The 14,107-nt window shown below is 43.5% G+C and overlaps 1 protein-coding gene across 1 annotated transcript; it reads left to right on the forward strand.

Annotated features, from left to right (window-relative positions):
* Positions 1-447: 447 nt before the first annotated feature.
* Positions 448-11,949, forward strand: gsk3aa (glycogen synthase kinase 3 alpha a). Its single transcript, XM_012818292.3, has 10 exons — positions 448-838; positions 2,637-2,824; positions 4,129-4,212; positions 5,010-5,120; positions 5,382-5,512; positions 7,079-7,283; positions 9,458-9,553; positions 10,488-10,674; positions 11,081-11,158; positions 11,313-11,949. The coding sequence occupies exons 1-10, from the start codon at positions 664-666 to the stop codon at positions 11,369-11,371; spliced, it is 1,314 nt and encodes a 437-aa protein (XP_012673746.1). The 5' UTR covers positions 448-663; the 3' UTR covers positions 11,372-11,949.
* The last annotated feature ends 2,158 nt before the right edge of the window (positions 11,950-14,107 follow it).

Consider the following 14,107-nt stretch of genomic DNA (forward strand, 5'->3'; position numbering starts at 1 on the left):
TAAGCCCTCTGGCCTCTAAACTGCAGTCTTAACTGCTAAAGTACTACAAAGGAAACTCCCAGGTTTCTGGTAAAGGACCCAAAAAAGAGGAGGTTACCAAAATGAGTGTTCATTTGTATGGGTGTTTTTCCCCAGGTAAATCATTTTCAAGAGTGAGTCAGCAGTTACCACTCCCATCGGGATGTTTTTTTTTTTAATCTCATGTACAGATGTATAATGTCAATTGCAATTAATAAACTGTGTAGCCTCATATTACTCATATAGTGTTTATCCAACAGCCTGATCGGTGGATCCTATTATTGCCCAGGCCACTATTGAAAATCTGCATGGTCGTTTATTTGGTAAAGTGCAGGGGAGCGCCATCTGTGGTTCCACTCGAAATATCCTGAAGCACTGTAGTTGTTTTGATACTCCCACTGAAATGCTTGTCTTCCTAGCATATCGTTGCTAAGAACTTCATTTCCCAGGAGGCATTGCAAACTGTCATAGACCCATAGCCTCTCCAGGCCAGACATTCAGTGTAAGGGGAGACGCAAGGAAACATAGACCATTTCGTCTCTTTTATTTAACAACTATTCAACTCATAAGAGGTGTAGTCGAAACTCGAACAGAGATCGGATAGGAAAACCCTAAATCCCCCGCCCCGCCACCCTTGCAATAGATATGAGCGGCAGCGGGAGGCCCAGGACAAGCTCTTTTGCTGAGCCTCAAGGCGCTCCCGGAGCCGCTTCATCATCCGCTGGATCAGCCGCTGTCGTGGGGAGCAACACAGGAAAGTCCGGGGTCTCGCAGGCCTCGGGGACATCTTCGTCTGGGAGCGGAAATTTAAAGCTGGCCAGTGAGTATTTCACATATTATTAGTTATATAGCTACTAAATTAACTCCCGCCTGATTGTTTGATGGATTATATAGTGAGCGTTTGCATAGTTTGTAGGCGGACGGTAGCTAGCTAGCTAGCTATGATGAGTATAATTAACATTATCGTTTCTCATAACAGCTAGCTGGGTAGCTGGGTCAGGTAGTTCAGCATGGATACATTGGTTATTCAGCCACCTTACAGATTGCTGATGCTAGTTGCAGCAAATAATGCAATTTATTTACCGAGTTAATGTTAACCCACGTCAACAACAAGTATCGTAGCGATTTTTTACTAGCTAAGTATTAGGATGTGTGGTAGCTAGCAAAATAACTTCAGCTTACTAGCTAACATTAGCTAGCTAACATCGCCGAATTTTAACCACTTGAACGCATAATGAACTCACTAACATCAGCTACACATAGATGGCTGGATGTTGTAGCTAGACACTACATTGTGTATATTTGAAACGCATAGAAAACGTTTTAGCCATTAGTTCATAGCGTTAGGTAGTTGCCAGGCAAAGTATCTGGGCTTGTTAACGGTGTAACGTTATGTATCTTATACACGGCGAATTTCCACTATGGGGTAAAAGCTTCGGACTTTTTTGTTTCCATCTCTGGAGAGTGTGTTTTGAGACTTACTATCTAGGTAATTATTTTCAAAAGATCCAGACCTGACTGTGATGGTAAGAGTATGTGTAGTTGAATGGTTCAGCCTGGTTTAAAGGCATGAATCATCAAGGTGGAGCTTACCTTTAGAGCCTGTTTGTATGAATATGTAGGGTCTTTCAGGGGGAAATGACAAGCAGAGAAGTGTGGGTAAATAAGTAGCCCACTAGGAACAAGAAGGTTACATGCCTTGGATAATCTGCTTTTTTTGGGAAGTGATGTAAAAGGTTTTGGAGAACCAAAAATGGGCCTACGCATGCATTTTGGAGCATGCAGTTGCTAGTCCACTGGACTTGCAAATACATTTAGTCTTACAGTTTATCCACAAAATTGTATCGATAAATACAAATATTTTGTGAGTTGACAGATTTTTGCATTCCCAAAGTGTCCTACAGTGTTTTCTATCCTGCGCTGTAAGCCTCAAGGCATAAATGTATGGAGCAGCTCTCTTTCCCACTCTAGCACAGACCTGTGCATGTGTGTGTTGATGGTGCACTCATCTTGTGTTCGGCTCACGTTACATGTTCCTACCCAATATCGGTACTCTTCTCTGTGCCAGCCTGTGAGGATGATGCTGGGGTCATTGGCAGGGCAGTGCGATTGAGTCCCAGTGTCTCAAAGTGACTGTCTTATACCTCAACGCTCACCTTTATTTTTGCCAGCTAGTGAAGAGTGCCATTATATTACCATTGCCCCTATATACAAACAGATCTTTTGTAGGATGGGATAACATAATCTCCTGGGTCAGTGGTTGGTACTGTGAAATGTTTTTGTGTGGTCAGTGGCAAGCAACAGGAAAGACTTAGACACAGGCACTGTTGCTTTAATCTTAAATGTAAAAAGTATTCTGCGTCTGCAGCAGAAAGAGTTGGAGTGGGTTGTAGAAACCTGTTATATGCTGCTTATGGGTGTCCAGATGATAAGTATCAAGTTTTTAGTGGGATTTTAGTTACCTTGTGTAGAATTGTGACACTATGCTTCTGGTCTGGTCCTTAACAAGCACTAGACCTTCAGCTGTCAAGCCAGTGACAAGCTCCTCCTGTGTCATCCACAACCGAGCTGACCACCATTGTGTGATTTTGTGTGTGTGTGTGTGTGTGTGTTTGCAGGGGACAGTGGAAAGGTGACGACGGTGGTGGCCACCCCTGGGCAAGGCCCAGACCGCCCTCAGGAAGTGTCCTACACAGACATTAAGGTAATTGGTAATGGCTCCTTTGGAGTGGTGTACCAGGCGCGCCTCGTCGACAGCCAGGAGTTGGTGGCCATCAAAAAGGTGCTGCAGGACAAACGCTTTAAGGCAAGTCTGTCACACACACTACATGCTCTCTCTCTCTCACACACACACACACACACACACACACACACACACACACACACACACACACACACACACACACACACAGGCAATGTCCGTCTGTCTCTAGCTTGCTCTCTGACACAAAGATGTCACTTAGTGATACACACATCAACACAAACAGACATGCTAAGATGGGGGCCACATGTATTAACGGTGCGACCCCACTAAAATCGCGGTCAGCACTTTTCTACACATAAAACGGTATTTATTTTAAAAGATTCATGCTGGTAAAACATGTGTACCCCTGTGCATGGTCTCGAGGTGGTGAACGGATAATATTTGTAATTTGAAGATTAGCAACACCAGGGGGAACTAATGCTGATGCAAGTAGTCTACATGGTCTGTGTATCACTGAGGTCAGGAATTCTTTCGCACATATAGTTAATTGTGTAGGCCTATTTCTGCCATAATTAACTGTCAACATAGCTATACCCAGTTGTATGAGAAGGGACCACCTAGTTGACGTCAAGGTATATTTAACAGTATGGAGGTCGATGTTAAAATGTGTTTTGCTGCAATGTCAGGTTTTCACAATGTAATCACCTTTATTGAATGTCATCATATTGAATACAGGCATTACAGGAGAGGTTGATCAGTTTCATAATTGAAAAACTTCTTTGATATGTGCGTGACCTCTAAGAATACCTTGTCAGTATATTTGCTTATCCTTTGCTTTATGTAGCATATTAGTTCTAATTTAACTTTGAACACAAACCTGACCCACATGGCAGCTGATTCCCCTAATAAACCTGCAGCACGCGCAGGAAGAGATTTTCAAGTTCATCTATAGGCAGGTTTACATGCTGTGCGTACGTTGTATTTGATAACTAATGAAAAACCTCCATACACAAATTGTGGGATTGTGCGTACACGTGGTCCTATGGCAAATTGTACGCAAAGATGAATACATTTGGCCTGGGGGTCTATTGTGCACACACACACACACACACACACACACACAGACTACTAAAATACTAAAATACTAAAAGTTGATATTGACTGTCAAGTTTTCCAGTAGCTTCAGGGCATTGAAAAACCACACTTGGTCAATCTACTCCTGGAATTGACCATCCCAGTAGGCATACTACTGGCATTTTGAACTGTCCTTCATTGAATATGTTTTTTCTCTGTCTTTGTACCTGAAAGCACCAATGCTGTACAGACAGTTCAGGACAAACTTTTATATGGCTTGGCAATAATAATAATAATAAACATCTCCTTTTTTTTTCTGTGTCTGTGTGTAGAATCGGGAGCTTCAGATCATGAGGAAGCTGGACCACTGCAACATAGTGAGGCTACGCTACTTCTTCTACTCGAGTGGGGAGAAGGTCAGTCTATCATCTATCAAAGTTCAATGATCTAATGCCTCTTCTATCCACTCTGAACAAATTTAGACAGCTTGATCTAAAGGTGGAAACTCCTCTTACATCTGTTTAGTTTACTCAAACAAGTTAATATGTTTAGACGACCCTTTATCCAAAGCAACTAACAAATGAATATATAATAATTGGGATACTGAAATAACAAACAGAACAAAATGATGACATGGGGCTGATGGGGAAACACTAGCCTTGTATGCAGTGGATGTTGGAGTAACTCGATACCAAAGCTTAAACAAGTTGTGGTCCTTGAAACTCGCCTTCTCACAAAGTGCTGAAGTAGCATCTATCCCTGCGAGACTATCCAGCTGCAGACATGTACTTCCTCTGAGATGGTGAGAAATCACCTCTCCCGATGCAAATTGGAGCAGCTCGGAAATTGATTAGCTTCCCGTGGGGGGAGAAGACAGAAGTGAAGGCCCCCTGTAGCTAATGAACGAGCCCAGAGAAAAATCGATGGTAAATCTTGTGGATTTGGCAGCAGTGGCGGGTCTGACTGGAACATGTCATTGTGACAACTGCTGCTCGCGCTCCTGGGGCATTTAGCCTGTTGGACACGACACAAACCCAATAAGCATACGGAAATCTTCATCGCTCTCTGTCCTGCTTTTTTTTTAAGCACACATATTGATGAAAATGTATATCTGCACTGTACTGTAAGTCACTTTGGATGCTAATTGAATACATTATGTAAACGGGGGGATGCGTGTACTTGACCTCCGTTGTTGTTTACGGGTGTTCCACAGAAGGATGAGGTCTATCTGAACCTGGTGCTGGACTATGTGCCAGAGACGGTCTACAGAGTGGCCCGACACTTCAACAAAGCCAAGACCATCATTCCCATAATCTACGTCAAGGTAACCCCCGGACCAGCTCATTACTAAGCATTTATCGGCCCCTGGGTGTGAAAAAGACTCAAGGATTATTTATTTTTGGAGATATGACTCACTTCACTTATTCTTTTTTTTTACGTCCCCTGTTCTTCTCTCCTGGACGTTCTTTTTCTGCCCTGAGCTCTGTCCTTTACCTCTGTTTTATGTCCAACATCCTCTATTCCATTGTTTCTAACACCTCTCTCTCCCTTCCTCTCTCCTTCTTTCTCCCCTTCCCCCCTTCAGGTGTATATGTATCAGCTGTTCCGCAGTTTGGCGTACATCCATTCCCAGGGCGTGTGTCACAGAGACATCAAGCCCCAGAACCTGCTGGTGGACCCTGAGACGGCTGTCCTCAAGTTGTGTGATTTCGGGAGGTAAGCCTGGGCCAGTACTCCCTCTCAAGTTAGACCCACCACTACACAAGGGCAGCTCAGCATAATATACTCTCAAAGCAGGGTTTGTTTGGGCTTGGCTGATGCTGAATTGGTACTGGTAGGTGTCAGGAAGCGGGTACAAGGTGTTTTAGCTGTGGTTAATGGCACTGTTTTATCTGCTCTGTTTTAACGCCACATGCGTCTTTCAGTCAAGCAGTTGGCCAATAGTGAGATACAAATACACTTGACTTGACAAATACTGCAACACTTCACATTAAATCTTAAATAAATGGTGGCATGCAGACTATTTCCAGTATTCCAATATTCTTCCAGCTGATAATTCTTCAGACTCTTTGGTCGCATTTGCTATTAAGGGTGACGAATATGACTGTTTTATTTTTTTTGTGCGAAGCTATGGAAAGAAACAGGCCTAGTGAAGTGGTGCATGAGTTTTCTGTTGATGGCAGCTCTGATGACTTGACCCCTCATAAGAGAGTTCAAATCCTGGATCCAAACACAGCGACACACATTCTGACACATCTAGTGGGTTGTCTCTTAAGCCTCACAGGAAAGTACAGGGTTAGCCTCTTAGCCATGGTTCAGACACATGAAATGTTTCTCATAGTGGATTGGCTATTAGATAAGATTTCTGTCTTGTCTGGAACAGCTAACAAGTGGAAAATCCAATGTAAATCCAGCTGCACCTATTTGGCTTAATGAGACTTTATTTGGCTGGCTAGTCTAAAGGCCTTGTAAGTTTACCCACAGATTCTGTGTTTTCAGTGATGCTTGTGCATCATCCTCCAGACTTGATCCCACACAGGATCAGTACATAGTGATGTGCAGGATCTCTGGTGCCTAGTGAAGTTCAGTCAGTGCAGTTCAGTCTCTTTTGGTGGAGCACACAGATCCAACTCTTGTGTGGTAATGATCCTCTGTCCCTGCCTGCTGGTCGGCTGGTGTGTGTATTGATCTGGTGGAGCCCCTGGAAGGCCTGGGCTCCCAGCTGGTGACCAGTGCCAGTGCCGGGAGAGCTTGTGGGCTAATCCATTCACAATAAATAATCAGATTACTGGAGCTCCTATATGAGAATTTTTTTTTTCTTTCTATTAATAAATTGCAACTGGCCTCACTGGTGGAGTCTTTTCTGTTCGTTTCTGGTACTTTTTTGTTTCTTTTTTCTTAACGCGAGTGATAATTTGTATTGACCATCTCACACGGCCAACCTTTTTACAAATGAATGGAGTTATAATAACATTTTGATCGTTTCTCTTCATGCCTAGAAACTGTTTCATCTTTTCAAATTTCGTTGCAAGTTTTTAAAATGTTATTTGTCTTTTCAGCAGCTCAGTATTTTTGTGATCTTTTCAGTTTGTCACAAGTTCTTCACAACGCTCCATCCTGGATGTGTTCACATCAACAAATGAATCAGTATGCCGCAGACTATCTAAATGTAGTTAAACTATTAGGTCATTCCACCTTAATTTCAAAATGTATCTTAGCAGGGGTAATACTGCAAACGTGTTGCGTCTCGACTCAGCATTTTTTCCTCTTCTCCTTGCGCAGTGCCAAGCAGCTGATCCGAGGCGAGCCCAACGTCTCGTACATCTGCTCGCGGTACTACCGCGCCCCCGAGCTCATCTTCGGCGCCACCGACTACACGTCTAACATCGACATCTGGTCGGCGGGCTGTGTGCTGGCGGAGCTGCTCCTGGGCCAGCCCATCTTCCCCGGGGATAGCGGCGTGGACCAGCTGGTGGAGATCATCAAGGTGCTGCATCGCCCTAAGTCATTTAGATTCATTATGGACCTAACACACACACACACAGACACAGACACATGTATATACTCACACTTACATGCTCTCACACTTACACAAATACACACACACATGCACACACACATATACACAGCTCCTGCAGCAAGCCTTATTTATGATCATTGTGAGGTTCCCTCTTTTTCCTAGTATAACGTCTGAAGTAATTAAAATAACTTTCTTTTTAGTGCTGAAATGGGCTCAGAATTTGGATTCAACATTTGCTGTGCTTATAAAAGTGAGTCTTTTATTGTGTCTCACTACTCCCCTCAGAAAGGAGGAGGCCACAAGCCAAAAAATACCTCTGCTGTAGCACTGTGTGACCATAAAAGAGTCGCTTTAATGAGCACTATCCGGTTCCTCTGTTATTTGGAGTTTTTGGAATCGGCACCTTGCAGCTATTCTTTGAAGGCACTCCACTTTTCATTTGTGGCTTTTCACTGTTAAATTGTCACATTCTTTTGACAAGCATCGCTGTTTTTGAACTTTGGATCTTTGGACCTCGAGTCATGAGATTTTGAGGTTATTAGTTTTTTTTTTATACATTTTTTTTTGTTCAGTTGGAGACTGAGTTCTCGGATATCGAATGTCAGATTTACTTTACGCCCCCCTGCCTGTTGAAGTAAGACACTGACACACTAATGAAAATACACAGTGCCCCCCCTCGAGTCATTGTGCTTTCAACAGTCTCCAGCAGATTTGAAGGCCCCTTTTGAAACATTGTGTAACTGTCAGTTAGCCCAAGCCCACGTCAGCTAGGCACGCATTCTGGCACGTTTGCTGCCCTTCCAGAATGCCGCTCTCTGGCATCATCTTTGAGAGTGGGGGAGCATCTCGTTTTTCAGAGGCACAGAGTGTTTGTGTTTCTGCCCATCAGTCAAACTAATGAGGCCTAATTGAGCGAATAGAGCGATCTCGGCGACCACTTCCTTAAACTGATTTGAAAAGAGAGACGCGTGCGATTGACCTGTAGTACCAGCGCCGATGGTGTCCAAATTCATTTGGCAGCCATCTTCTCACATGTGTAATTGAATTCCGTGTTGGGCGTAATGAGCCTGATGGGGGCTGATTGCAGAGGCATGGGGTGGGGGTGGGGGCGTCGATGCCCCGATGCCTGTCACCATCCGATGAGTTCCTCATGACACGCCTGAGAAAACTCAGTCTGGACTTGTTTCAGGTCATGCACTTGACCTTCAACTAGCTAGTCATTTTCTGCTGGATCTGTGCGCGTTGCTGCGTTAATCACAGTTTAATTAAAACTGACTCTCTACTTGGTTAGGACATCCTTTATGTGATTGCATATTAACATGACATGATAGAAAGGTCATACACCCGCAGGCAAAGATGGTTCATGCTAAAGGGTCATGTGAAGGACAGATAAACACACTTGTTGTTCCTGCTATGCACTATACCGCTCTGTGGTCAGGGTCAGTCCACCCCATTAGTATGTTTAAAAAATAAATAAATAGCTTTTACAGCACAACATCAGACACTATATCGCCAAAAGAGACTAGTTAGCAAGTGTAGAATTTTTTTTTCTTTTCTTGTATGTAAGGGATGTATCCTTCAAGTACATCAAAGATTGTGAATGTCAGTGCATGACATGCATGGGAGCAAATCTTTTTGACCGCCTCTGTATATAAATAATGGATGGGACAAGAGTGCTGTACAGTGCTATGGGGTGATCCTAGTCTGGGGTTGTCAGTCACAGCGAACGATGACTGCCAGAACCATGAAGAGCATCAGGCTGATGTTGATATCCCTCTGTCATTTCATTTAACACACCACTGTCATGAGATTCTATGGAAAGGGCCTGATTGTTTTATAGACTGGCTATGATGGCTGTCACATACAGATGAGCAAACATTATTTCTGCTTATTTCTGGGAAAATTATGTTGTGCTTAGAGTTACACTTAAGTTGACTGTATTATAAAAGCCTGCACAGATGATGCTTAGGTACTTTCCTGTCATTACTACTCATGAAAATAGTGTGTAGTTATGGTATGTACTGTATTTCATGTAAGTTTTTTTTATTGAGTGTCTGGCAGGGATTGTGGTTCTTAAAAACACATGAATGGCCAAATGGCTGATATTAGTTTTTCTCTGTGTCTGTGCGTTTTGCTTACAGGTGCTCGGGACCCCGACAAGGGAACAGATAAGGGAGATGAACCCCAACTACACAGAGTTCAAATTTCCCCAGATAAAAGCACACCCCTGGACAAAGGTGAGGAGAAGGAAGCGTGCTTTGCTCACTAAGATCTCCACCCTCAAGAGATTTTTGTTTTCGTGCTAGTGGTAGATTAGCAGACACTGCACTAGATGATTGTAGATTCAAGAGACTAGAAAATCATTATGGAAAATTTGCAGCTCCTTCGAAAACGTCTTTTCTCTCTGCCCATAAATCAGTCTTTGACACTCTCAGTTTTGATGTGCGTGTCATTTTAACAAAAATACCCCCAAGAATTCTTTCCAAGTGTAATTATCTTTGTGCCCTGGGTGGTAATTTCCTCTGATTTTAGGTCAGAGTCTTCTAAAAGCTAGTGTGCTTTTTTTTCTTGCTGTCTTGCACTCTGTCTTTCTATCTTTCTTTCTTTTTTTCTTTCTTTCTTTCTTTCCTTCCTTCTTCCTTTCCTTTTTCTATCTTTGTTTTTGTTAATAATTTTTGCAGTGTACTCAGAAGTTCTCTTTCGGTTGGTTAAGTAAATAATTGACGTTCCCAGCAGTCATCCCAAGAAAATGAACATTAGGTCCAGAGGGGAAATGGGCTGTGCCTGAACTTCTGCCTGGGCTATTAGACCCTAACTAATGATTTCATAATGAACTGCCTCTCTCACTTTACTCTTCCTCTCCTCATCTCCCCTTGTCTTTCACTGTTCCCCCCTCCTCTCTCCATTTCTCTCCCTTTTGCCTCTCCCTCTCCTTCCCCATTCATTTTCTTCTCCCTATTTTATTTTTACACCATACCTTTTTCCTCTTTTGTATAATTTTTTATTTCTACCCATCTCCTCTCTCTCCTTTTTTTTATGCCATCCTGACCTCCCTCTCTTTCCTTCTCTCTCTCTTTCTTTCTCTCTCCTCCTCTCTCACTCCCTTTCCCCCCCCCCTCTCTCTTTTTTTTTTTAATCCTCCCCGCTCTTCCTCCTTCCCGTCTGTCTCAGGTCTTTAAGCCACGTACTCCGCCCGAGGCCATCTCCCTGTGCAGCCGTCTGTTGGAGTACACGCCCATGACGCGCCTCTCGCCGCTGGAGGCCTGTGCCCACGCCTTCTTCGACGAGCTGCGCCAGCCGGGAGCCGGCCTGCCCAACGGCCGCGCGCTCCCCCACCTCTTCAACTTCACCACAACTGGTGGGCCTCGGGCACTCTTTTATCACACTCTCACACATACCCGCCCCCACCCGTGCCCATGTCCTGCTGCCAAGCCTCTGCTGTTTTTACACGCTTAAACGCTTTCGTTTGGCCCCGTAAGCAAAAGCAAGAAGACAAAATCCAAATGTTTTGCGAAGAGTCAGTGGCAAGGTAACAGGTTTACATGGCCCACATACTTCCTCCAATACGTCACTTCTCTCTCTTCTTTCTCTTTCTCACTCACATGCTGCCTCGGTTCATCAGCCGTAGAGTTTGGTTGCACTTGTTCAGGACAAATAGTTGTATCCAATAGAAGACTAAAAACCTAGTGCCCTTTGCATTTCCCTCAATTTGCCTTACATTCATTAATATTCTCTATCTCTTCCTCGTTTTTTTCTCTCTCCAGAGCTCTCCATCCAGCCACAGCTGAACTCCACCCTTATTCCACCTCACTTTCGTGCACAGACCTCTGCCAGCTCACACGGTACTGGTTACTCCATCTGATAACTACCGTTTGCTAAGAGTCCTGTAGTGGTGTGGAGGGAGTTATGGGTATGGCATTTGGAGTTGTGTACAGAGATGTAATGGAAACTTTTGTCTGTCTTTCTCTCTCTCTCTCTCTCATTCCTTTTCCGCAGATGGCCCTGGATCCGATGGTTCTGCACAGCCTGGTTCAGCCCTCAATAACAGCACCTGAACAATCACTATTCATTAAACATACATTCAGACACACACACATATGCACTTACACACACATTCACACATGCAATAGCACGTGAACCAACACCTCATCATGCGTAACTGACCCTAAGCACACACATACACGCTAGAAAACTGAACCTAAACCATTACCTCAACCTTACTGAAAAACACAGTACACAGTACACACTCACACACGTAACACCCCCCCCCCCCCCCCCCCCAACACACACACACACACCTACACACAGACAACATGCACAAACTTTGCTCCTGATTCTTCATCATTTTGATTTGTTACAAATAGACACACACACACACACACACACTCCCCCTGTAATGTGCTCAGATGTACATAAAGAGTTCTACATTTCAGTCCTGCTGCACGGACAGTTCTCATCCTGAGGTTCAAATCAGCGAAAGAGCAAGGGACAAACCAGAGAGCAGAAACTCACCCAGTCATTGTAAGCTACCTATAAATCTCGCTCAAACACAAACACACACACACACGGGTCTGCAATCCTTACACGCATACACACTTACCCACACAGCCATCCTCTTCCCTGCACACACACACACACAGTACCCCCCCCCCCCCCCCCGTTCTCTTGTTCCAGACAACAGTGGTATGTCCTGTGAAATGGGTGTTTGTTTATGGACCGAGCAGCTCTTTCATTGAAGCATGAGTCCTCTCATAACACCCATACTACTACAATCACTACTTTGGGGATTGTTATTGGACCTATGGTCTTGATTATGGAGTACGGTTGTAAGACCCGTATTCATGTCCATGGATTGATTAGGTGTGTTAATGTACTCATGTATATAGGTTGGTTATAATAGCTGTACTCATGTTAATGGGAATTTGTACATCACTACTCATGATTATGGCGATTGTTATGACACCTGTATTCATGTTTATAGACAGCAGAACATGAAGTGGCTGGAGGGGCAGGTCCTCTATTTAAGAGTCTGCTTTTATTGAGATTTTTTCCTTTTTTATATAAATCTTAATTTATTTGACTGCACAGACAATGATGTTGAAATACAAGAGACTTTCTGTCACCAAACACCAGGTCAGATGTTTTAACTTTGGGTTGAAATGAACGAAAAGATTTTAGGTGCAGGTCCCTCTGATAAAACACGAGAGAGAAAAAAAAGTATGTTAAGAAGTACAGAACAGTGAGCTTTTCAGAAACAGGGAATACGAAAAAGCTATGGTTTTTATACTTTTATTGCATTGTACTTTTTTTTAAAAGTTGTTTTTGTTCCCCCCCCCCCCCCCTCCTTTTCCATTTTGTTTCCTGTAAATGTATTTATTGTTTTAAATCATTTTTGAATCGCAAGGGGGTAAAGGGTTAAAGTGGGTGGGTTGGGTAAGAGAAGAGTGGTGGGCATGCTTGATTGGGAGCATCATCTCTCAAGGGTGGTCTTATATTTAAGTCTTAACATTCATCCCTAGATGGGATCCTCTTTCAAAAGCCACGCCTACCACAGTGTACATACTTAATCTGCAGTGAAAAATATAACGGTAACAGGAAATAAAGCAGATGCTGGGATAGCTTAGTGGATGTGTCAATAGAGAAAACGGAGAGATGGGAGAAGATGACCGTATGTGTCCACTTTGTCGTACGGGTTTGAGTTCAGTAGAAGATGCACCACAGTTGCAAAGCAGTTCTGTTGCGCAGTACGTTCGGATTTCCGGCGTGGTGTCAGTATGAGTGGTAGTGAACGCAGGTATTTTACTGGCTAAAGAAAATGTAGTATATTATCCATGGAGCTGGTGCTTGGATTGTACACTCTTCTAAATGGCCTGTGGTTCAAAGACGTTCTGTTTGTCTCTTGGGACTCGGGAAAAGTGAGCTGTGATGTTTCCTCTGGTAAAGTCTGGGTGTTTATTCCTCCTCTTTATTTCTTTTAGGCGATATAAGAGACTGGTCGCTAGTAGAGAGTAGCTGAAGTAGAAAAGACTTGCGTGGCTGTCTTTTGTGCGGTTTTTTTTCTGCGTTGCGCTATGCGCACAACTCAGAAAGCGGCACCTTCCAATGTACTAGATAAGATCATAAACGCATCAGTATTGATCCGTAGCAATCCAGCCGCATCTTCTGAAATGTACAGTGTAACTTCCGCCTTTGCCTCTCCCGTAGAACAAAAAAATCTCTTCTGCTTATTTCCCCCCCCCAATCCTCTGTTCCTTCTCGGTCCCATGTTGCACCTGTTTGCAGTCTGTGAAGATCACCTTTTTATTTTAAATTTTTCCCCCATCTCCCTTTCCTTGCTTTTTCGAAAACATTTTTTTGTCCTTTTGTCAGGTGTTCTGTGGAAGTGGTGTGGCATTGACCAGATTCACTCCAGACACTCGTGTCTGTAAATATTGTTGTATCTCAAGCCTGTGTTCCAGATGTAAATACCAAACTGTACCACTTTTCTCTGTTTTTTGATTTAGAATGTATCTCTTTCCTTGTCATCTCTCTCTTCCTCTCTCTCAATTTGTGGTTGTCTGCTTCATGTTGGGAAGCTGACGAACAGCTAATTTTTTATTTTATTTATTGGGGTTTTAGCTGGTGTCTTTTGTGTCAGGTGGGGAGTCCCGTTACTTTACCTACCTGTGATTGGTGTGTGTGTGTCATTTTTTAGGCTCTGTACTGTATTGGATTATTTGGCACAGACCTCATTCCAAAGTAAGGGAAGCTATGCGATATAATGTGTGGGCAGATTAAATCAGGTGAAGCCC

Source organism: Clupea harengus, chromosome 19 (genome assembly GCF_900700415.2).
Source record: "Clupea harengus chromosome 19, Ch_v2.0.2, whole genome shotgun sequence".
NCBI lineage: Eukaryota > Metazoa > Chordata > Actinopteri > Clupeiformes > Clupeidae > Clupea > Clupea harengus.

Coding starts and splice junctions, on each gene's coding strand:
- gsk3aa (XM_012818292.3), top strand. CDS start 664: ATGAGCGGCAGCGGGAGGCCCAGGACAAGCTCTTTTGCTGAGCCTCAA. Junction 839..2,636: donor CGGAAATTTAAAGCTGGCCA/GTGAGTATTTCA, acceptor GTGTGTTTGCAG/GGGACAGTGGAAAGGTGACG. Junction 5,513..7,078: donor AAGTTGTGTGATTTCGGGAG/GTAAGCCTGGGC, acceptor CTCCTTGCGCAG/TGCCAAGCAGCTGATCCGAG.